The sequence below is a fragment of the Eretmochelys imbricata genome, chromosome 3, assembly GCF_965152235.1.
Source record: "Eretmochelys imbricata isolate rEreImb1 chromosome 3, rEreImb1.hap1, whole genome shotgun sequence".
NCBI lineage: Eukaryota > Metazoa > Chordata > Testudines > Cheloniidae > Eretmochelys > Eretmochelys imbricata.
In genome coordinates, this window is record NC_135574.1 from 131,803,188 (window position 1) to 131,828,504 (window position 25,317).

The window sequence follows — 25,317 nt, forward strand, 5'->3', positions numbered from 1 at the left end:
CAGTCATGATTGTTCAGGCTTTGCATACTTTGAAAGTTCCAGATATCTTACTTTCCTGCGTGATCATAAGTTTATTATCTGACAGCCTTATCTCTGTATTTCTTAAGCAGTTGGAATATATTTTATAGTTGTACTTACACTGAAGACTCAGTGATCCTCACAAATACTATTCTCTTTTTAACCTGCTTATGTAGAACTCAGAATTAAATATACTGTGTTTAATGGGACAATAAACTCCCTGAAAATTGCCAAAGCACTCTTGAAACTACCTGCGGCATCACAGAATAACCATATCTAACAAACTTCCCCTGAAAAACCAACTGTAGAGCTGGGAAAACATCTACAACCCTGCTGGTAGAAGCACCTTTACTGGTTTTTGCCAGAACTAAATCAAATGGCAACAGCCAGAAACACCTGAGAATAAATGGCACCCCACTGGAACTACCAATAGCTGGTCAGATCAGTCTTCTTTAACTTGTTGGAGCAAGCCCAAAAACAACACTACTCAGTCTGAACGAAGCCAAAGTACTCTTGCACCAGACGGAGTAAAGATAGATTCTGACAACTTCTTCTATCAGGAACCAAAACTAACTTGCTGGAATTAAGTAAGAACAACATGGCATTAAGTAAAGAACAACCTTTAGTCTGAAGGAACCAAACTGGATTCATAGCAATTGGGTGTGATTCTGCCATGGTCCCAGTGGGTTCTAGATTTGTTCCTTAAAATTTTCTGTAGCTCTAAATTGACTCAAAGTATTTTTACTCTGGTTACTTAGAAGTGGAGGAGGTTGGAATTTTTTTCATAGTTTGTTTCTGGGTAATTTCTGAATTATACCAGGATTTTACCCAGCCTTATATACAATAACACTTCATTTCTCAAGATATATAACATCTGCACATTGCATCTCTCCTTGTGTGTCCTTGCTTTGGCTTTTGTTTGTTGATATTTTCCTTGTAAGCAACATCAGAGGCACTGCTGATAACTAATATCTGTGTAGATTTGTGTGTGTTAACACCTCCCTAACATCTGGTATCGCTATGATCATGAATACCCATGAACCTTCACGTTTCATTTCCTGACCTGTCCTTTTTTTCTTCTTCTTCTGGCATGCTGTGCAGTGTTCCCTCTTTAACCTTATGAAGGAAGGAAACACCTACTAGATTTCAAGCAAATTCAGGTGATTAAAGTTTCAAGGTAAAAAAACAAACTGCAGTAGTATTACCTTTGGTAAGCCAACATGTTTGGTAACTACCACATCAGTCATTTGTAACGTGTATAATTCCATCTCAATGCTTGAAACAGTGTGTGTGTTGTTAGAGTAGAGAGCAGGTTGCCAGGTTCTCTTCCAGCTGTGCTATTAATTTGCTTGATCTTGAGCAAGTCACCTTTCCTCTCTGTACCTCAGTTTTCCCATCTGTAAAGAAGATTTGTAAAGCGCTTTCAGATCCTTGTTGAAAAGGTGCTATATAATTACACAGCATTTTGTTTGATTAGCTATGTTTGAGATATTAATACTCTGTGATATTGAAATGGACTCTCACTAAAAAGAAATGACAACAGTATACTTTTTAAATGACAAACATTAAAAATTAAGTCAAAACTGTATGTGATATAGTGTTTGTCAGAATTTGGTGAGAACAGTCAGCAATAAAGCCTTTGTCAGTGGGATGCAACACATTACCATAGATTAAAGTACCCTCAGATCCAGGAAGTAAATGTGCCAGATATAAAGGGCAACACTTGTAGAAATCTAAACAAAATGTACTTTCGTATTAGTTTAATTAAATATTGTATTTGTAGAGATTCAAAAATCATTTGGAGACTTTAAATTTATCTATCTTAAATGTCAACATTGAGCATCAGTGAAGGTCAGTGTTTGAGTATGTTTTCTATAGCCTTAATCCAACCTGCAAAGGGATTCTGTAACAACAAGCTTGTATACAGTGGTCAGGTCACCATTGTACAACCAGCATGTACCCACATTTACTACACAGCAATGCCTAAGATTCCTCCGCTCATTCTAACCATAAGGAAATACTGAGGAGTGTCAGAAACCACTGTGTGGTATCTCTGGGTAAAAGCTAGCTTTTTAATGAAGCCATCTGTAACACATAAACTTTAATCCTTCCAAGAACATGAAACAGTAAAAACCAAAAAATGCACTAACCAACACCCCAACAAACAAAAACTGAAGACAGAGTTAATGTCTTTGCAGAGTTCCCTTCTTTGTAGAGGTGGAGTTCTGAAAATGTTCATCATTTGTTTCCTATGTACAGGTCTCTGATACTGTGTGTTGCTTTGCCAAAACACTAACCTTAGCTCTATTCATGTGAGGACTACAAATAGTGTGTGTGTATGTGGGATACTAATATATAATTTTACAGTTTCATGACTTCCCCAACTACCCCTCAGCCTAGCCATTTAAATATTTTCTAATTTCTTGTATCGTAGTAGAAATGTGCCTTGAGAAAGGTTTGAAGAAGGAGAGGATAGTAGTCTTATGGATCAGTTCAGGGAAGTCTTCCATGCCTGTAAAAGAATCTGTGTGGGAGGACCATGGTGTCTGTGTGGGACATCAGTGGGACTCTGCACTGGCACAAGGATGTACTGGTGCAGTGTCACACAGATGATTGGGGCCTACAAATTTAATTTATAAATTAGAGTTTAATCAGATAATCGTTGGTCCGTTGTACAATATATTGACCAAATAAATCTAATAATCTACATTTCACCTCTCTCATTCTTTCAGATTTTTGTTGGCGTGGCTAAAAAAAGTTTTGCTTTCCACATAGACTTCTTGAACTTCTACTGTTCTTTACAAACTTCACAGAAGATTCCACTCCAACCCCAGATCTCATCTAGTAGTTTTGAGGATGCTATTCATTTGTTTGTAGATTTGAGGGGGGGGCAGTAAAAATCAGGATTATTTATAACAGAAACTGTAGCCTTAAATATGGCCTGGCTGCCGTTCCATAATAAGCTCCGTGGAAATTAGCTTTGAGGTTTCTCCTTTATTGACTTCTATACTCTTTCTTTATACTTATGCCGCAAAACAATGTGAGAGTTCAACCTGTGTAATTTTTACTATGCTATACTGCTGATAAACAATTACATTAAAATCTTCATGTTTATACATAATGTATTATGTTTATCTTATGACATATCCCTAACAGGTTGTGGAGGATATTTCATTTGGTACAGATGATTTGTATGAGGTAAGTGCTTTCTAGACAATATAAGGGGGTGGGGGGAAATTGCTAACTTCCTCAGGATTCCTTTAAAACAGATACATCCTTTTTTAGACATTACCTTTGGGTGAAAATTGCAGAATAGGGGGCTGATATTTAGGAAAGCAAGGCCAAGATCAAAATTAAGGGACCAAGCTTTCTGCCATTGAAGGTAATGGGAAAACCGCTAGTGACTTCAGCAGAAGCACGATCAGACCTTAAGGCAGTGGTTTTAACACAGATGTAAGAAATAGTATTTATGCACCAGAGAAATAGACAGCTAGCGATAATTAGTTTACTCTAGTGTATGACAATAATGATATTTTACCATGGAGCAAAATCATAATGCTTGTTTCCTCGTCTACCTGTACCATACTTTTTTATTCTATTTGAATCCCTTTGAACAAATTATTTTTCCTTTCAGAAGTATATAAATGTTTGGAGTTTTGATCTTCAATATAAATGTTATCTGGATACAAATCCTGGATGTTTGTCATCTTTTTGGTATCTTGTTTTGCAATCATTTCGTAAATAAAGATGTCAGATCTTACAGTTTGTATCTTTGAGCAAAGTCTAAAATAATGAAGTAGATTGAGATGCATTTCCTGTCAAAAATAAATGGGGGGACAGCCTCTTTTTGCTATAAACTGAGTGGTCAGATAATAAATCTGTAGTTACATTTATATTGCCCTTGGGAGTAGTATAAATTCACAGTGGCCCAATTCCACACTGGGATACCGTGGGCTGAAGCTTGCATATTGAGAAAGTTTAGTTGACATGCACCACTTACAGCAAGCAAATTAATTACACAGGAAGTAAACCTTATTTCACATCCCATAGTAGTATATATACTCCCCTGCTGTCCAGCTATGCAAATTCAAAAATGAACTGTTACTGGGTTGCAATATGGGGTAGCCATCTGGATAAGCCACTACTCTGTATTACCACCAGTAAATCCAAAGGCTGCATAGAAGCTGGAAAAATCCAGACAAGATACCCTACCTCAAGAGATGAACTAAAATTACTGTCTTTGTGGACAGCCAGACTGTGAGATCACGCCCAAATGAGACTACACAGGCCAGAGAAAGTTCAGCTGTGCATGATGACATCATGCGCAGGAAGAAGCTTTTGTGGGTGAAGGTTATCTAAGCAAAAAATTAGTTCAAGATGATGGAAACTGCCTCTCATGCCATTGGCCTCAGCTGTGAATCAGGACAAAGCCATGCATAGGCCTCTGAACAGTGTTGACACGCAAAAGGAGTACAGAATCCTGCAGACACCAAGACAGAGAAAACACCTGTTGTCAGAAAAGAATGACAACAATGGCACATGGACAGTGTCCAGTCATCAGCCACAGGCAGCTGCCAAGATAGCAGAGTTTTTACAAGATAGTGCAGGCAGCATATGGCCTGAGACACAGAATGTAAACACCTCCAGCAGACTAATACACAGCAGTGATACAGAAAGCTGCAGGGCAGTTGCTGGATCATGGCGACTAGACAGAGTTAGAAAAAGGAATTACTTACACTGTGAGCCACCTGCAAATCATATCCAGCTATGCTGACTCCTTACACAAATGGATGTGCACACCAGAAAGCAATTTCTATGAACAGTTCTGGCCCAATGCAGATTATCACTTGCAAGCCAGTAGATGACATTACCCACAGGAACATCTCACAACAGGAACTGGAATTATCCCAGGTACATTAAATGAAGCCAGTGCAGTAATAGTAGTTCACTTGCATATTCAAAAGCCTGCCCAGCCCAGAGCGATTGTATCATTCAGACAGAGGGAATACAGAGAAGAGATGGGAACGTGTTCTCACACAGAACATGGCAAGGTGTCTGTGTGACTGAACACTGGAGGACAGCAGAAAAATATAGACCAGTGTGGATGCTCTTCCAAGAACATTCTTCAGCAACTGTAATACAGGAAACATGAGGGGAGAGAATGGTCAGGGTTGCAGCATGATTTTGGCAGTAATTAACATACCCATGTGCCACAACATCGAGTATTCGGTACCACTGCAGAGGAGGTGGGAAGATAGATCAGACTGAGCTGAGGAAATGTGAGAGGTGGTAGTGAGGTGTCACATAATGGCAAAGAACCTGAGTGGGAACCTTAGTACTTGGGTCGCTGCACATAAGCAGCAGCTCTGATGCATGTTGTCGTGTTGAAGCTGCTCCTGAACACCCCCACATGCCCATGCGGCAGCTTCCTTCTTGGCAGAAGGTTGATGAGATGGCAAGAATTAAAGCATGTCTGATAAGCCATGGCTTGCTGTGTTCCTAGTTATGTTTTGGAGTTTGCTTGTGTTATGTTTCACGTAGCCCCTCTCCTCTCACCAGTGTGCTCAAACATGCCAATCCCTGCCACTCAGACATGCAGAGAGCTCTGACAGAGGGCAAGATGCACAAGCAGTGATCACCTCTTGTGTCCACAGTCACACAAGACATACTCAGGCTGTGACATACAAAAACAGAGAAGTACAGTCCCACACCGTTCATCTTGGTCTGCGCATCCAAATTAAGTCACAAAACCCAAAGGTGGCGCACAGAGGGTCAGCCAGAGCTTCCCATGATGTGGTATCTCTGGAACAGAACTGCAAGGCAGTAGTCAGTATTGGGGCACAGCTTGTCTGGTGGCAGTAGCTGGATGGTCACTCATTGCCAGTAATAGGATGATAGCTTTACAAACCATTATGGATGGTGAACCACTGCTGCTTCTGTCCAGTAGATTGTAATAGTCATATCACTCACAGATCCTGAGAGTGGTTAGTGCAGCTGTGGTGGTTTCTTGAATAGATGCATGCAGTTTTGCACATTGATGCTTGCTCTGCACCCATATTATCCTGGGTGTTGTACATTATGCACAGAGAGAGTTTGGACCTGTTCTCGGTAGTCAGTGCCACCCCCTGTTCTACAGTGACCCCCACATTAAGTGATGCAGAACGTGGAGAAATGTTTTCTCCTTGTGTGGTTTGACCATTGTGTGGCTAGATAACTCACTGTCTGAGTATGGTATGAGATTACACCTACATGTGGTTTAGGCATATAGTCAAGTGTTCATGTGTACATGTAGTTTTCAACATACATGGGTCTGATTCTTCAGAGGTGCTGAGTACCCACAGCTCTGATTAATTTCATTCGGAGTGGTGGGAAATCAGCACTTCTGAAAATGAAGCCTGAATGTTCTAAAAAAAAAAAAAAAAAAGTGGTAATGTGAAATGTCTGTCTGAAAGCAGAAACCCCATCTTGTATTTTAAATTACTTCAAACGGTTTTTAATGGGCGTAAACGAAATATCAGGTCTAATTCAAGCCAGGCGGAAAATGTCTCACCGGTTATGCTGTAGCAATAGTTCTAAGGCTTTTTGTGCTGAAAGTTTTATGAGGGGCACAATTTGATTAATTTGAAGACTAGACAGCTTGCTTACTGTTACTGTGTCACGATATAGGAGGAGCCAGTTTGGGGGATGTATCTGAGACTGGAGTGAAGAGGAACTTTGTGGTGAAAACAACAGTGACAAAAAAAAGTGTGTTAACTTCACTAATTCCTATATACAAACTGTTGAATTAGAATTCAGAGAGGGAGGATGGTGTCTGCACTGGAGAAGTTGACCAAACATATATTTATAGCTAAGTGGTACTGTATACTGTCTGCCAGTTGGAAGTAGGGATTAAAATGTCTTTTAAGAAAATATGATGAACCACATTCTGATCTCCTATTAAAGCCCAGTGTGCTGGTACGTTAATGCAGGTGCAGCAACGTCTGTTGTATACCGACAGCTGAAAAGGGGAGGAGAGGTGAATAAGTCCCCTTTGCATTAGAAAGCTGAGGAAATCTTCCCACCACCGCCACAAGTATATCTTACAACAATCAAGTGCATTTTGTACCTATTTCTGTCTGCTTTAGGAGCTACAAAAATAAACCCCTTCAAAAACTACACCCTCTGCATGCACAAAAATCCATACAATAATTTCATCTCTCTCAGACTGTATTAATGTCTCCTAGCAGTAACATTCAGTGCATACAATAACCAAACAAGTCTTAAGGTGCTATCAGAGCTAGGTTTGCTTGCAGCATTAGTGTAACCAGCAAGCGGGAGGATTTGTGTTAGTACATTGAGCTTGAGGCAGAGTCCATTTACTTCTCTGAGATATTGTTGTGCAGTATCCACAGAGCAGATCTCCTATCAGGAAGCGGTTGGAATAGTTTCTATGTCACTGGCAGGGTTTTTGCTGCCTCTATATCTTCGAGCATCGGGTAAAGTATTACCGGTGCCAATACTAGGCATGAAAGATGCTGACAGGCACTGTTCCCTCTCTATTTTTGAGCTGTTACCTCCTTTTTTAGAAGTAGAGGATTGTGAATTTGTTTTAGAAAATGTAGAATACTCACTTTTATTGAGAGCATTGGTGACTTGTGTCACCCCATATAAGACAGTTCTCAGCACTCTGTCGTCAGTGTTAAACAACAGTTGAAACTATCTATCTACAGTATGACCTCTCCTCTCCCCATCCCTGAAAAAATCAATACATTGCTTTATACTCATATCTTGTGAAGACCTTGGTGTATATTTTTTATGACCTACTAACAAGGTATCCAGTGACACTGCTTGTCTAAACTAGGGAGGGAATTGTTTATTTTAACAGAAGAAGCAGCTCTCTTCCATATATAGATAATATACCCAGATAATATTATTATTACATTAAGATGGAGTTAAGCTTGAGAGCACATTTCAGTAGTTTAGGGTAAACTATATTCTAGGGGTGTTGTAATTACCCACTACCGACATATGCAGTAGTCATATGATTAAGAGTAAGGCATTTTAGAATTTGTGGACCCAGATTAAATTAAACTCATTTTAAAGAAGTATTTGATTTTTTTTCATTTTTTCCCCTTATGATGTCATAGGTCTGGACTAGGTGCTAAATTTATTACGGGATTCAGTATTAATTAATTGTAATTCTGGATCCAGTTATCTGATTTATTTGTAAATTTTCAGAAAATTCATTCCATACTCAGAGAAAGTGCTGTAATTTTGGGGAGGATGGGTTGTATTATTCACATGTAACAAACAGGTTGATTCCCTTCTTTAAGTGCAAAACTTGACTTAAGAATGGAGTTACTATCAATGCATCCATAATAACTGCACACTATTATTTCAAAATATTTTTTAAATTATATATGAATCTACTGATAGAGCAGAAATTGAGTCTTTGCAGTAGATCTCACTTAGGAGCCTAAATTTTAATTTAGCAGTGGCACAAAAGATCTGTAGACATCCTTGCAGTACGATGTTTATCTACAAGGTTAGCATTCAGCATGATGGGAAATGAACTCGCATGTTATTTTTGGAAAGTTGGTGCCTTTCTTAACTTGTGTGTGAATGTTTCTTTAAAAATAATCAACCACACAGCGACACAGCATTGAAAGATAGAGACGGTGATTGGGCCATGTTGCCTATTGGAATTTTGGGGATTTAGTTATACCTGAGGCCTACAGGTTCTCTATATTATAAAAACTATGCAATTATCATTGCTGAGCCCAATTTGTACTTTTGTGCCTACATTTCAGTCAGTCATCTCACTGGTGCCCATAATCTCGAGTCCCTAATTAAATTCCAATAAGGGACTGGATTTAAGGCCCTTTTAAACGTTTTTCTCATTCATATTTTATTTCCAAATTGCACTGGATGGGGAACACATTTTAAGCTAATTATCTATTAGTCTGAGGTACAGAGCACCTAGTTACACACTGTTCATTATGCAAATCAACAACAAGAAATATTTCGAATAAGTACTTGCTGCAGACCATTTGGGGTGTTTTCCAGATTAAAGTTTAGAAACTCTTATAAATGAAGTACATACACTGGAATACGCAATGCTCTTTTTTATCTTACAAAAAAAAAAGACAAAGTCATTAAACCAGTTTTTCCAATTATTTATATTTTGAGGCTTTGCTTTGGCTGCTGTCTTAACATACCGAGCGGGTTAGTTGACCAATGTCATATTAATTGTTTATATGCTAAATCCTGCACCTGGTGCTTTACTAGTGAGACACCAGCTGGAACTGTTCTGCCTGATTTGACTCTGTGCCTACCCAACACTGAGAGAATCGTAAACAAAAAACTCCCTCCCTCTTAGAACTGACCATGGAGAGAGATTGTAGCTACCCAGCCATGCCCCTGTCTGTGTCGGCAGCCAACCTGCATTTCCATATGGTTACTGAAGGATAGGTCTGGACTGGCAAGCTCAAGCAGCCTGGGCAAAAACATTTTGAAGAGATGAATCAGTGGATTTGTATAAATGTTGTAATTGTTAGTATTATAAATTAGAGCACCAAGACCATCTCAGCTAGCAAAAGAAAAAGCTCAAAACCTACACAAATATTTGATCTTGCAACATTTGACAATACTCAGATGCTCCTCTTCTCCCAACCTTCCCCAAAATAGCAGTTATTAACAGTGCTATGGCTCTGCCTAGAAACAAGGTAAAAGTGCAGTCACTCAAGAATAATATATGAAGACTGGTCCACAGACTCATCCATATTTTGGTCCATTCGTCATCTGAACAGCTGAATTACAAGTCTTCTATTTCCCTTATTTATTATTTGTATTACAGTAGCACCTACTGGCCCTAAAAACAAGACCCACATTGTGCTAGGCACTGTACATACACATAACAAAAGACAGTCCCTATTTCAAAGAGTTTACAATTTAAATAGAGAAGACACTATTTATACCTGCCTCTGGAAATCTCCATTCCATGCATCCGACGAAGTGGGTATTCACCCACGAAAGCTCATGCTCCAATACGTCTGTTAGTCTATAAGGTGCCACAGGATTCTCTGCCGCTTTTACAGATCCAGACTAACACGGCTACCCCTCTGAAGCTCAAAAGCATTATTATCCCTATTTTATAATGGGGAAACAGAGGCACAGAAGGAGTCTATGACTTGCCCAAGGTCAAACAAGAAGTCTGTAGCAGAGCCAGAAAAAGAACGCAGCTCTGCTAAGTTCCAGACCAGTGCCTTAACCACAAGCCCATCATTCCTCTAAGTATATGTTGTATGTTCTGATCTCACTTCAGATGTACATCTGTGTAATTAACTCAGTAGCAGCGAGAATTTGGCATTACGTAAATGGGTGCTTTTGTCACATGAACTTGAGAACAGTATACAAAGATGTATCAAAACGTTGGTTTTGTCGGTATGCCAAAAGTAATACTGTCATAGGCCTGTTTTTGTTTGGAATGGTAGAAAAACCTCAAGAGTTCCTTGTCAAACCAATTTGACATCTTCATAATTCCTTTCTGAATGCTCATTCTCTCTTTATAGTTTTATTTAGCTCTTTGCAACAGGAGAAAGCAGTAATGCATCAGAACAAAATTACTATTATAAGACATGCTTGCTAACAAAAATAAGCGGGGTGCTAAAATGAAGATAAATATACATGTAGTTTGTGTTTCGTAGCTTTGATGTAAATGGACAAGCCAGACTGGAAGGAATGAAAATATGCAGCAGTTTGTGTACTGGATCTGACTTTAATCTCACTTACATGGGTGTATGTTAAGAGTAGATCTTTTGAACTCATTGAAGTTTACATAGGGGTTTAACTGGTATAAGTTAGTAGACAATTAAGTCCACTACATATTTATGTATTTGAAGTAATTCGATCCACTGATACTAAATATAGTGGTCAGAGTGAAGTGCTGGTATCTGGGAGTTATGGGTTTTGAGCACAGCTCTGTTGCTGTTTTGCAGTGTGGCCCCACGCAAGTCATTTTAAACACTGTGCCTTTGTTTTGCCATTTGTAAAGTGCAGATAATACTTTCTTACCTTATTAGCAGATGATTGACAGTCTGCCCACTAGAACTGAGAAAACTCAGTTCAGGTTGTTGACTTGCAAACATTTATTCTGTTCTCCTTCCGGCATGAGCCACTTTTTCCATGTTGCACCTAAAAGAAAACCTGACTTCACTGAGTCATTCTGGGATTGAAGTGGGAAGTGGGGTTAGCGGGTTTCTTGCTGTGATCTATGGGGCCAAAGCTAAGTGGAGAATAGTGTTCCTTCCTCAAACGCTGGTGTGTGATGTGGGACATTTTTTTCCTTGTTATACCTCTTTTCTAGTTGGTAATTATGATAATGAAATTAGAATCCTGCTTTCCCAAATGCTTAGCCAACAGGACTCTGTAAGTTTCACGGTTATCGTAAGAACAGACCAAAGAGTCACAGAGTTGGAGGGAACAGCGTTACTTTTCCTCTTAGAAGACATCACTGTACTGCAAGTGAAGGTGCCAGGGTAGCACAGGTAGGCTTACTACACTAGCTTTAATGTAGCTAGCATGGGTAACCATAGCAGTGTAGACGTGGTGGCATGCGCTTCAGCGTGTGCTAACAACCAGAGTACAAACCCTCCAAGGACCCAAGGTATGTACGATTTTCCCTGCTGCGGGGAAAGGATCCAGCAACAGGGAGCCACCAGAGCCTTTCCCCGCTGCCTCTCCCCTGCCACAGCATTTCCCTGCTGCCTCCCAGCTGCCAGAGCTTGGCCCTGCTGGGGGAGTCTTTTCCCACAGAGGGGAAAGGCTCCAGCAGCAAGCAGTCAGCCTGACACTACAATGCTAAAAACAGCAGTGTAGATGGGGAGGTAGTGCTTGGGCTTGTAGAGGGCCACGTAGGGTATGTACTTGGGGACGTACCCACACCCGTCAGTATGTCTTTGCTTGCCTAAGCTATGCCTCCCTGGCTACACTGCTATTATACCTTAGTAGGGGGGCTATGTACTTTATACGACGCCGAAAGAAGCATGCAGTGTAGATGTACCTAAAGCTAAGGTGGCTACGCCTATCCACATGCAACAATCATGCCTTCACTTGCAGCATAGACAAATCTGCAGAAACCAGTCTCCCCTTCCCCAACAGTACTGTTTAAATCGCCACTCTGAGGTGCTTGGATACACTGTGTTAGGGACTGCTGTTTCTCAAAAGCAAAGGAAGCTTAAAAATTAGCCATTTCTTTGCTTAGCACTTCATCCTGTGACAGTTTTTGTACAGCATCTCTGCAACAGCACATGCGTACGTGATTGTATGCATCATTTATCTGGAAACTAACTGCCCTCAAATTCATTTTAGAGCTGGAAGTCACACTAAAAGAGTGCTTGGAGCTCTGGCTCCTCAGCCAGTCAAAAGAATAAATAAAGAACAGCTTTGACATCCTGACTAGCCTGAGGGGTTGAAGTCTCAAGCTAAGCCTCAAGTTTAAATGGGAAACATTGGCAATTCCCTAAAGAGTCCTCATAACCGGAGAATGTCTCCAGGTTATCTAAGTCTATCAAGCAGTGCAAACTTGAGGAGTGACTGTGACAAATCAAAAGAGAGGAAGAGATAAAACATCCAGTCCAGCTGGTACAGAACAGAAAAAGGTTTATCTGGAATGGGATGAGCAAACAGGAAAGGAGAAAGATTCTATTTTTAGTTACATCAGTGTAAATCTGAAGTAACTGTTGATTTTATTTGAGATTACATTGATATACAGCCTGGAGTGACACCGGACATCTGAGTGGAAAAAGAAGAAGAAAATGGGAATTTTCTAAGGCAGCATTTCCCAAACTTTTTAAAGTTGAGGGGTCCTGCTTCAGAAAAAGGAAACCAATCATGGCCCTCCAACCCTTACAGGTGTTTGTTAAAGTCTTACTTAAGGATGCAGACATACAGAGTAGATTGTACAGATTCTTATAACATGATGCTTCCTCTCCTTTCTTCTGTGCTTTGCTGAACAGTGGAATAGTTGAAAATGTTGACATTTAAAGTGTCATCATTGGCGTTTTAGCCATTGAAACGAATGGTACAACTGACACTCCTACACTACTGTTTCAGGCTCTTTGGAGACTCAGGCAGACATTGCTGCACAAGTACATTTGGGTCATGTTTTCACATGTTTTTTTTTTTAAAACAAAGTAACAGCTAGACACTAACTTTTTAAAAAAGAAATAAAAGCTGGACCCTGGAGAACAGTTGGGAGGTCTGTCTGTGCATCCTTTTCTCTAAGAGGGGCACATCCTTTATCTGGGGAAAAGCTGCTCTAAGATCTGACATGGGCTTGGAGGACCTCTCCGCCTACCCACAAAAGCTAAAAGATAAGAAATACTAGGTATATCAATAGATGGACCTTTCTCCTGTAACTTCTGAATCAAAAAACAAAAGGGAAAGCAAGGTGCTAATTAGGAGACCACTTCAACTAATACACAGATCATAGCTGCAAAGAGAGGGGGTGGTGGAAGATCTCCTTTTGCATGTGACTATAGGAGATGATCTGGAGGACCCAAATGAGATGACCTATGTTGTCAACAGAGTAAAACTAGTCTGAAATAGACCAACACAGAATAGTTCTTCATTGACCAGGGTATTTCTTCACGGCAGAATTAACACAAGTTTTTACTTGGGTGTGGCCCTCAACCTCCCTCCCATCTACACATACAATTGTCTCATGGGCTAGCTGGATTGTCTGAGGTGATAGTTTAGAATCGGAGTGAGGCTTTCACTTGGATTGATGACCCACCCATTCTGCAATGTGGATGCAGGCTAAACCTCTTGAGGGCTGACAGTCCTCCAGTGCTTTCCCACAATTACCCCATGAGCCCAGAAGGACAGACAAGTTCTCTGACAATTCACTGGGAAAGAATCACAGGATAGCTCATCTTACTGCAGTGCTAAGAACCATGGAATATGCCCCTAGCAGTCCTAGCAACACCCAGGGGTGAGTGCACACCACTGAGGACACAGTAACTCAGGTAAGGCTTTGCGGTCTGGCCATGCACAGCTGAGCTAGACAAACCCAGATGCTCAGACCTAGGTGCCGATCACATGAGTTAATGCTGCAATGAAGATGTCTTAAGGCTCCTCAGTATTTCGTACGCCAGGAAGCACAGATGAATGCAACTTTAGAAAGGAGTTGGGTTCAAGGGACTCTGGAAACCAATCCTGTCTTTCAGCAATTATGCTAGTTAGGTGACTGATATTAGGGATAAAACTGGCCGTGCAACAGTACTCTAGGAAAGTACTCTGACCTCAGACTTGACTTAACCCACCTGAAAACAGGGACGTCCCAATATAACACATACCCTTATTGTATCATTTTGCTTAAATATACTCAGAATGACACACATTTTCAAAGACAGTCACTTAATCTGCACAATATTTTTTACCTGTTGCCTCCAATGATGATTTTTTTTCAAACCAGCCTTGGAAATCTCATGGTTTTTGGCAGCATGAGTCTGATCTATAGTCTAATATACTAATAGCCCTTAATTAAAACAATGTACTGTAGTCTGATCCAGCCAAAGTACTCAATATAGTGATATTATGGAACTAGAGCCTGGTTTTTGTTTACATGTCACTTTAAAACAGCACTTCTTCATGTTCTGGACTGTGGTCATTTATTTTAAGTGCACAGTCCACAGTGATAGCTTGATTTGGAAAACTTCATTCATATGTTTTATCCATCAAAGCAAATCTGCACGTAAGAGCTTTCAAATCCTAGTTAAAAGCTTTTCTTGCTAAATCAAGTGCTTGTATTTTATAGTACCGAGCAAAACATCACTGCACCAACCTCCACCCTGCCCTTCCGCCGCCACACACTCACACAACATTGACACATTTGAAATGATGGCTGTATGGAGATCTAATTTTCTTATGACTGGTGAACTTCTTTAGAAAAAATTGGCATTCAAAGATGGAACTTTCACTAGGTAATCATCATTTTTAGATGACTATCAATGATTTACTGACTCTTCTCTTTCTAGCATTAGAGATACCAAAGTTTATTTAGGTTTCAGAGTAGCAGCCGTGTTAGTCTGTATTCGCAAAAAGAAAAGGAGGACTTGTGGCATCTTAGAGACTAACAGATTTATTTGAGCATAAGCTTTCGTGAGCTACAGCTCACTTCATCGGATGCATTCAGTGGAAAATACAGTGGGGAGATTTATATACACAGAGAACATGAAACAGTGGGTGTTACCATACACACTGTAAAGAGAAAAGGAGTACTTGCGGCACCTTAGAGACTAACCAATTTATTTGAGCATAAGCTTTCGTGAGTTATAGCTCAAAGAGAGTGATCACTTAAGGTGAGCTATTACCAGCAGGAGAGTGGGGGGGTGGGGAGCTTTTTGTAGTGATAATCAAGGTGGGCCATTTCCAGCAGTTGACAAGAACGTCTGAGGAACAGTGGGGGATAAACATGGGGAAATAGTTTTACTTTGTGTAATGACCCATCCACTCCCAGTCTCTATTCAAGCCTAAGTTAATTGTATCCAGTTTGCAAATTAATTCCAATTCAGCAGTCTCTCGTTGGAGCCTGTTTATTTAGAATACTACAATCTTTTCTTGTATGCCTCTCACAGAGCTATTCTCTAATAGCCTTCCAGTTGTGTAAATTGTTCAGGTTATCCCTCTCCCTAAAAAACATACAAGAGCTTGCTGGTGTACTGAATAACAATTTACCAGCTAGATGGATGACTCATTTTCTTTACCCCGTTCTAAAACAAGGACATTTACAGTCAATATAGAGAGAGGCCGCCTTCTCCCCACCTGCCTTTGAATTTAAAAGCAATGGGCCAAATTAATCACTGGTGTAAATTCACTGTTACACCAAGGATGACTATGTCAATGCTCCAAAGATCCACAGAACCAATATAGTTGGGAATCAGAATACTTCACACTGGACAGCACATCCCAGTGAAGAGCACACATGCTTCTTAAGAGAAGCCCTGCCTACCTTGGTGAGCCAGGCAGTGAAGCTATTTGGTCACCCCAGCTTGTCTCAGTTGCTTCCTGCCCCAGCCCACCCACTCGGCTGTATTTTTCCTCAAAGAAGACATTTCTGGTTTAACTTATTATTAGTGAATGCTTGGGTTTCTGAATATGCCCCAGAATCCTTTGCCCTGGTTTAAAGGAAGCATCAGAGCAGCTGGCATTTTGGATTCTGAGGCTCATATAAGACTCAGGACACTAGCTGCATATGTAAAATTAACATCACCTGTTTGGATGAATTTGTAGGGGATGCAGCAAGAGAAGAATAGTTCAGGCTGACCTGTTAGTGATTGACCATGGTTGTCGAAATACTGTGGTCATGGAAATTCAGATCTGGTACCTAATCACCCATTTACATATACCTGGCTTTCCCTGAGTCTGGCCATATCACCCAGTGTAGATGCAGGTGTAGATTAAAATAGCAAAATTGCCTTTTTCGTGTCTCACTATTACAATTAATTTTAGAACTTTTTTTCCCCAAAATAATCATTTGCCAATTTGCCATTCACCTAACGAGGAATGACACTGCAAGGAAATATTCAAATGAAAATATCTATAGTGAATATTCTAAACCTGGTTAATTGCAAAATTTGTAAGTAGAAGTAGTACTACACATTTTAAAATTTACTGTGATTGAAATAAAAATTGTGGGAAACAACTAGTTTTTTAAACTTATATTTTCTTGCTTTCCTTTGTAATGCAATAGCAGAATACTGTTAGTCTAAACCAACAAAATTAAAGTTATTATATTAGATAAATTCATGTTCAGTGTTCTTAAGGTGAAAACATTAAATAATGGTACATATGTCAAACCCGCCCAAAATTCTGAATTGTTCAAGCAAAGTCTCTCAACACTTTAGCCAGATTTTTTTGTCTTTTCAAAAAAAATTAGCAAATTTAGTGCTTGAAAGAGATGTCAACATTTATAGCCTTCAGGTAAAATTTTGAAAAATACCAGTGACTTAGGAACCCAAGTCATGTTTTCAAAAGCAACTTAGGCACTTAGAAAGTCTCATTGAAAGTCACTGGACCTAAATGTCTAAGTCACTTTTGAAAAATAGGACTTTGATGGTTTTGAAAATTGTACCCCTAGAGACTATAGTCTGTTTAACCATAGAACATGAACAGCGTGGGCCATGCAAGATTCCCCTTCACTGAAGGGCTGGGACCACTTCGGGGAGTGAGAGGGCAGTTCAATCTCAGTGACCATTTAATTCCCTGCTGAGTATGACAATTATCATGACTTATTTTGCTGCTTGGGGATGGATTGAGACCACAGGTCATTTAATTTCACATAGGTCACCAAATCATCATACGATAACAGCTTTCAGTCAGTACAAATGGGACCATGGTTTGAACGAGTGACCTAGCAATGCAAGGCACAGCATCCTGTTACCAGTTCCCTGAGCCATCCAGTCTTACTGTTTTTAAAATATTTATTTTATCCTTAATTTGCCATGAATTTGAACTGTACTAATGGAATAAATAGCAATCACATTTTCTTTTCTTTTTCAACTCCTAGGACTTCCACGTATTTTCTGCAGAACTTGGTGAAAAATGTGAAGCAATAAGTGAGAAACTGATGCAATTAGAAGATCAACTCCAAGCAGCAGTCTGCAACTTGGATGACAATTTTATTCATATCCTTTTGCTACACAGATTAACTGTTTATCTCCCAGCTTCATGTAAAGCACTAGTTTATTTTAGCATGATCTGGATATGTTAAGTAAGGTGGAAATGAGTGAATCTAACTAATGTGGACATTTTTGGTCTACTAAAACATTCCCAGAGTGCTCATTCACTATGGGTCTGATCCAATTTGTGATGAAGTCAATGACAAGACTTCTGTTGACTTAAATAGGAGTGAGATAAACCCTATAAATTTAATCTTAGATGTAACAGTCATCTGCTTATCTCTATCAATCTAATCTCTGAGTTTTATAATGTACACATCACTGTTGGTGTGTAGTGCCCTAAGTAGTACGCCTGTAACAGCCACCACAAATCTGCATTTTTAAACATGATCTATTTAGTTAATTTAGTTAAATTAAATGTGAGTTCATCTGCAGTCAGAACTGATTACAGATCTCTAATCTGGCTATTGTTCCTTTCGAAATATTCAGTCGTTGTATCATGTGGCATCTACCATGTGATTTACTCTGCTTACAGTGCTGTACAGTGAAAATAGCCATAAGAGAGTTGGGTATTTGATTCTTTTTCAGCTGAAAGCCCTTTGATAAAATACAGAAAGAACCAAAAGGCTGCTTACACCACCAAGCATCTGGGTAAAGGTTGCTTAACCTTTACAGAGCCACCTGCCATACCTATATATGTAGAAATTTTCCAACTTTAAAAGTACAGACTATTTTTTCACCTCTGTTGTCTAATCCTCTTATTGTGTTTATAGAAATAAATTACTTCCACCAAAGGCAATGATTCTACTGAGAATGGAAATTAGCCTTCAGAAAGTGTAAATGTAAAAAGCATAAGAACAGATTGGTTGGACTGGGGTCTTGGGTTAGTATTTATTCTTTGTAAACTCTGAAGAGCTTACAGTCTAAGCTATACAAGCCAAAGACATGATGAGCCATGGAACTCTAGCTCAAGTAAGAGAAGATGGGAGGAGGATTTGGGTGGCGAAGAAGGTAGCAAACTTTCCTGGAGCAAGGAGCAGAAGGAGGGCTTGCTGGAGGTCAGGGAGTTTGCGATTGTTCTTCGCACAGGAGCAATGTGATAGAAATGAATAGCCATGAGTGCAAGAAGAACAATGAAGGGAGCAGTAAGGAAAGAGGTTCAAGAATAGCATACAAAATGAGATCCAATATACAGATGGGGCCAAGATTATGTAACGCTGTGAGGACTAGGACATGAAACTTGAATACAGATTGAATCCCTTTCATGGGCTTTCTCAGAGGGCAGCAATTTTGTTGGAGTGGCAGGAGAGAAGAATGATTTTAGAAGCACTAGATGGATTTGATTGGAGAGAAAAGATGGGAGAGGTGGGAAGGTCTAGAGAAGAAGTTTAAAACAGACAAGATGATGCACAAGAACTGGACAGGGTTTTCAGGGAATAGGGAAGAATGAAAAGAGGATGGCTATATTACAGAGAAAAAGGGGGCATGCTTAGTAGAGACAAGTATATGAGGAAAAGTGGAAAGATACCACTGTGATTGTAAATCTGGGAGACAAAGTGTCATGGTTACAGGAAGAACTGCACCTTGGACCTTTTTTAGTCCCTCCCTCTCAAGTGCACCTGTTAGGTAACAGGGCTGGCTTCCTGCACTTCACTCCAGGCAGAACCACGCAATCCAACCACTCTGGGACTGGGTCACTGGGTTGCAGCCTTCCTGGTTCCCAGCCAGGTTAATGACATAGGCTGAACTGTGTTTGGAACCTGTAAGCCCTTTCACTCTGGGAACCTGCGACCAGGGAGTTGATTAAAGCAACTCAAAACAGGGTCTTCAAAACAAAGTATTATTCATTTGTTTCCCCAGAGGTACAAAAGCACATAAAGCAAAAGGTAAAAACAATAAACAAGCTAGACACATTGCTCTGACCTACACCTTCATCGTTCCTCACCAGCTTTTGGAGGTTCCTGTCAGCCCAGCTAATTCCCCTCTCTGGCTGGGAAAAATAGATGGTCTCTGTGTACCCCTTAGCCTATCAGCTTTCATTGATTCTCCCTGGGCAGCCTCACCTCTCTCACCTAACTCTCCTCCCTTTTTTAGGCCTATGCTCCAGTAATGGCTTTGGGTTTCCCTTTGGTTTTTCTCTCATCAGCCTTGGCCAAACAGCAATGTCACTAGGGTTGGGACAGAGGCATCACCTCTTCATGGCTATAAGCCTGGCTACTGTGTTTTACTGTTGGGTGGGATGTTCCTTATCTAGCCTATTATTTTACTGTCCCTGCTTGGTTCTTTTAACAATGCCTTTTGATCTAACTCCAACTCCATCATAAATGAGGAGAGTCATGCACCATATTCATAAAAACTAATACAGGTTGTTTCTCAGTTTGTAGCACACAAATTCTTAATCGTGTTTTCAGTGCAGACAGAGAAGAGACAGAGTGGAGAAGTATTGAAAGGCAAGATGAAAAAGTTCCATTTTGGAGAGTTTGTAATGGTAGCTGGACACCCAAGAGGAGGTGTTAGAAAGACACCTAGAGATGAGGAACTGAACAGAAGGCATGCAGTTATAAGAAACAGAGATTTGAGAATCATCCTCATCAAGGCTGTAGTTGAAACCATAAGAGCAGACAAGATCATGAAGGAAAGACAGTGTAGAGGCTAAGGATAAAATCTTAAGGGACACTAACAGATGGAAGGAAAGAGGAAGATGATTCACTTTATTTGAGATACTGCATTGTTTTATAGACCTGGAGAGCCATTACCAACCTTGCCAAAGCTTAAAATTATAGAATAAGCCTGATATTCATTAAAAGTGCATAATATTTTTACTGTTTAAAATTCCTATGAGAAACAGAATGATTCAACCAATGTAATTAGCTATTTTGCAGTAATTTGTCATCACTTAGAATCCCTCACTGCTCTAAATGTTTGTCTTATTTTTACAGGATGATAATTAACTTGTGTTCAGCACAGACCAATTTATAATGTGTTTATGAGGCATTTGTATAGTATAATCGATCGACCTTAATCCTGTTTGAGATCTCTTTGCAATGCTATATACATACACCCATTTAACTCCCCTATAATAAGTGGCAGGAGGTTCTAACTTTACACCTTATAGCTCATTCTTAATTGAGCCCAGTGTGTTTAATAGGTAGAAGAGCACTGGGAGACAGGAGTCTTCTATTCCCAGCTCTGCCACAGACTTGCTATATTTTCTTTTGGAAGTCACTTTACATCTATATTTAAGTTAACCCAACTATGAAATGGGTCTGACAATAGTTACCTACCTTACAGGTTTGTTGTGAGGTTTCATACATTTTTGTTTGAAAAGAGCTTTTTGATTTTTGAATGACAGACACTACAGAAGCACATAATATTAGTATTATTTTTAGAAAGGCAGTATATGCTTCTATTTAGTTTAAATTCCAAATGTAAAAGTTAATTAAAAATCATTTTGAACTTTGAACAGACTTGTGGGTCAGTCTCATTTAGAAACACAATTAAATTTTCTCCCTGATTAGCTTTCAGTGCTGCACATTTCCTTCCCCACCTTACCCATGTTTTAATAGACAATACCTTTAACCTAATACTTTCAGTTTTTTCAGTAGCAATCTTCATTATTCATAAGATTGATCTTAACATGATCATGCACCTTGCAGTTAGCAATAGGATACATACAAGGTTCATAGGTAGTGTAATTAGCAGTAGTGAAGAAAGACAATTTAATGGTGTTTGTTACATGCACTATATATGAGGTGAAAATTTGGTTTCTAAGTCCAGGTACTGAAGATCACAACATAAATCTGGAGATTTGGAAGTCATGGGTTTGCGTCAAGACTTGGCTCTTTGATATCAGTGATTACATAAGTGAAGTTAAATCCTGTAATAATGAATGGATAACATGTATATCATGTCCTGTGGGAAGGATGCTGTTATGGCTTCCAGGAGGTGGAACGAATCAGAAAACTTATTCAAAGTTTGTTGAATATCTCAAGTGATTGCTAGCAGCATAGAGAGAGTCTTTAAACTCTAGATTACGAACTAAAATCCACTAAAGGTCAATGTAACCAAAAGTTATCAAGTTGTCCCTTGTGGTCACTATGTTTTATTTAAAAGGGATGAAAAAAATTCAATCTTTAAACCATTATTCAGAGTCAATCTGTTGGCTGTTAAATGGCCTATGAAATAATCATGGTCTCATTCCTGGTATTCCTGTATTACAAAAACTAGCACCACAATTGGCACCAGTTACTATTGTCAACAGGGAGGTTATGGATTGATCTGAGGATTAATTATGTGATATTTTCACAGCATTTTATTTATTTGGCTTCAGTGAAAACACTTATCTGAAATGGGAAGTGCTTATGTGTTCTTTATTGAAAATACTTTTTAAGATATAAAACTATGTAAGGGATTCTCAGGGTTCCCTCCCCACTCTGAACTCTAGGGTACAGACGTGGGGACCCGCATGAAAGACCCCCTAAGCTTATTTCTACCAGCTTAGGTTAAAAACTCCCCAAGGCACAAATTCTCCCTTGTACCTTGGATTAGGTAACGCTGCCACCATCAAGTGATTTAGACAAACTCAGGGAAAGGACCACTTGGAGTCCCTACTCCCTCCTAATATCCCCCCAAAACCCCGCACCCCCTTTCGTGGAGAGGCTTGAGAATAAACAAGATGAGCACAGACAAACTGTTTTTTTAGTACACACCAAAAAAAACCCAATCAGATTCTAAAAGAAACAGAACTTTATTAGAAAGAAAAAAGGTAAAAGAAGCACCCCTGTAAAATTAGAATGGAAGATAATCTTACAGGGCAATCAGATTCAAAAACACAGAGGATTTTCCTCTGGGCAAAACTTTAAAGTTACAAAAAAGAAAACCAGCACTACACCTTCCTCTCAGCACAGAGAAAATCACAAGCCAAAAAATATAAATAAATAAACTAACGCATTCCCTTGCTAGTACTTACTAATTCTAATGGAGTTGGATTGCTTGCTTCCTTGATCTGTGTCCGGCAAGCACACAGAACAGACAGACCAAAACCTTCCCCCCGTCCCCCAGATTTGAAAGTATCTTGTCCCCTTATTGGTCCTTTTGGTCAGGTGCCAGCCAGGTTAGCTGAGCTTCTTAACTCTTTACAGGTAAAAGGATTTTGTGCCTCTGGCCAGGAGGGATTTTATAGCACTGTATACAGGAAGGTGGTTACCCTTCCCTTTATATTTATGACAGGGATAGATGTAATTTATTTGTAAAACATGATATAGAACTTAATGAGTACAGTAAAAACTTCCCAGCAAAACTCTTGATTGGTAAAAGAAAGGAAAGCCATGAATATACTGAGAAGAAAAAAAGTATATATGGCTGAAATTTGCTGTGAAGGTGTATGGATGTAAATGAGGGCAGAATTGATCCCAGTATCTTTTTAATGAAAAGGACTATAAACGTCCTGCAGCTGTCAAGAAATTCTGCCAATATTTAGTATACATCACGGCTTTGATTAATAATTAAATCTGTATTAGAGGAAATAATTCCCAAGTGCCATTGTTTTTCATTATACATTTAGATGGCACATAACGCTCGAATCAGCCATGCTGTTACTAGTAATTGCAGGTGTGACATGAATAAAGGAGAAGGCGATATTTCTTGGTGTTGAATATTTACACAGAGCCTCTTGGGATTCTCATTTGATATTGAAGTTTCTCACTGCAAATATTAAACAGTACCTTTGAATAAAAAAGCATCAAACAAACAGAATAAAAAAATCTCATCTGTAGCACTCTGACTGTCTGACATGTTTGCTGAATTATATGTAGCATAACCAAATACAACCACAAAACAGTCAACTATAGTTAATCAGTGGCAAGTGTATGAAAACAGTCTGCATCATTAATTGGAAAAAACCAAAGAAGGAGAGGTGACTCATTGCTGGTGTCTGCAGGGCTGATGAGAGGTGTTACTTCACTGACAGTAAAGGCCTAGAATTTCCAGTAAAATTAAATGGCTCCTATATTGCAATTTCACAGTCATTTTTGTTCTTAATTAGCAGTTATGGTTTGATAGACAATTTGAGTGCATGTAATAGTTCCTTCTAGAGAAAATGCTTTTGTTGAGAGAAAACTGGGTTGGGCTATCTTATGTTAAATGCACAAAATCCCCTTCCCCTCCCTTTTAAAAACCCAAATATTAAGTAACGATTTTGAAGTTGTAATAGCATGTTTAAATGTTGATTAGAGACACATAGGTCCTAGCCTCTTTACTACACCATGTATTTGGTGCAGACATGGGGCTTGATTCTGGTCTCCTGTACATCAGTGTAAATTGGGGTAATTCTGCTTAGTGGATTTACACCAGTGTAAAAATGATGCCAGAGCAGAATCAAGCCCATGTCTGCACCAAATATGTGGTGAAGTAAATATTTAGTTTTTTACCATACCTTAGTCAGGAGTCACCATCTGGATGAACCTTTAAGAAATTAATGTAATGCATTACTGCAGGAAATCTCAAGGCAGTAGTGTGGTGTTTGACCCCCCTCGGCCATCCCCACAAACTCCAGCACCACCTTCATTTTTTATTACAGATTGCAGGACCCACCATGACACTTGTCATGCACGTAACAGTGGGTTTTGCAGCATCTCCATTATGCCTTATAGTTCCATCTCCTTATACTTCTATGGATGGCTCTCTTCCACACTCTATGTTGGCAAATAAAGTAAGGGGAATCACAGATTAAATAAGGTCTAGTTTTCAGCTTGAATCCCTGACACTCAGGATGGCAGTGACCAGCCCTCATACATTTTTGGGAGGGGTGCAGAAGGGAACACCACTCTTAGGCTTTGGCCAATTCAAAACTTGATTTTGACAGACACCAAAGAAGGCATCTGCAGTGCTCCTTTCATCACAGGAAGGGTTGCTTTCATCCTACAAGGGAAAAGGAAGAAAAGGGTGATACAGAAAGGCTGGAGATGGGCTTGGAGAACTCCTTGCCTCACTCCAGCCCCAGGAGAACAGTGACACAAACAGAGAAATCAGGTAATTGGAAGCGAAGGCATCCCTAGCTCGCTGCTCCTTCAATAGGTAACTTGTTTGCGTGGTGGGAATCACAACACATACAGTATAAGACACAACATTATGTACTAATCTCAGACCACTGCAGTACTTAGGGCCACTGTAAACAGGCAGAATGGTTTGCTAGGTAGAACAGGAAAAACCAACCAAACAACCCACAGACTTCTGTCTGGCCATTTGTGTTCCTCCTGTACCTGTTTCCCCCACGTGTTCAGAGTGCACTACTTACAGCAAAATAATATTCCATTATGAGAGATCCAAACCAGGAAATCCCAGTCTAAGCCATCACCTCAGCCCGCAGCTCCAATGCCTTCTGTCACCCAGCAACCTACTCTTAAAGAGTTTCCAGTCCTCCTCCCTGGGTTCTCTGGATTGTAGCATCCAGCCCTTCGTCTTCTGCCCTTGAGCAATTTGTGCCAGGGGAGGAAGAAGCTTAATTGGGTTAATCCTGTTTTCTAGCAGCAAACCAGTAGGAGCCCTGCACCGTGTCAGAGACATGTATTGAGCTTGACCCCCCATGCAGAACTCCATTTGTTACCAAAAGAGACTCTACATACTGCTTGAAAGCGATATA

The 25,317-nt window shown here is 39.8% G+C and overlaps 1 protein-coding gene across 1 annotated transcript in view; it reads left to right on the forward strand.

Annotated features, from left to right (window-relative positions):
- The window catches only part of DISC1 (DISC1 scaffold protein), a 344,543-nt gene that overhangs the window by 310,498 nt on the left and 8,728 nt on the right, over positions 1-25,317 (forward strand). The window contains exons 12-13 of the mRNA XM_077813412.1: positions 3,175-3,216; positions 17,567-17,683. Coding sequence (XP_077669538.1) covers positions 3,175-3,216; positions 17,567-17,683 — 159 coding nt within the window. The remainder of the gene's footprint in view (positions 1-3,174; positions 3,217-17,566; positions 17,684-25,317) is intronic.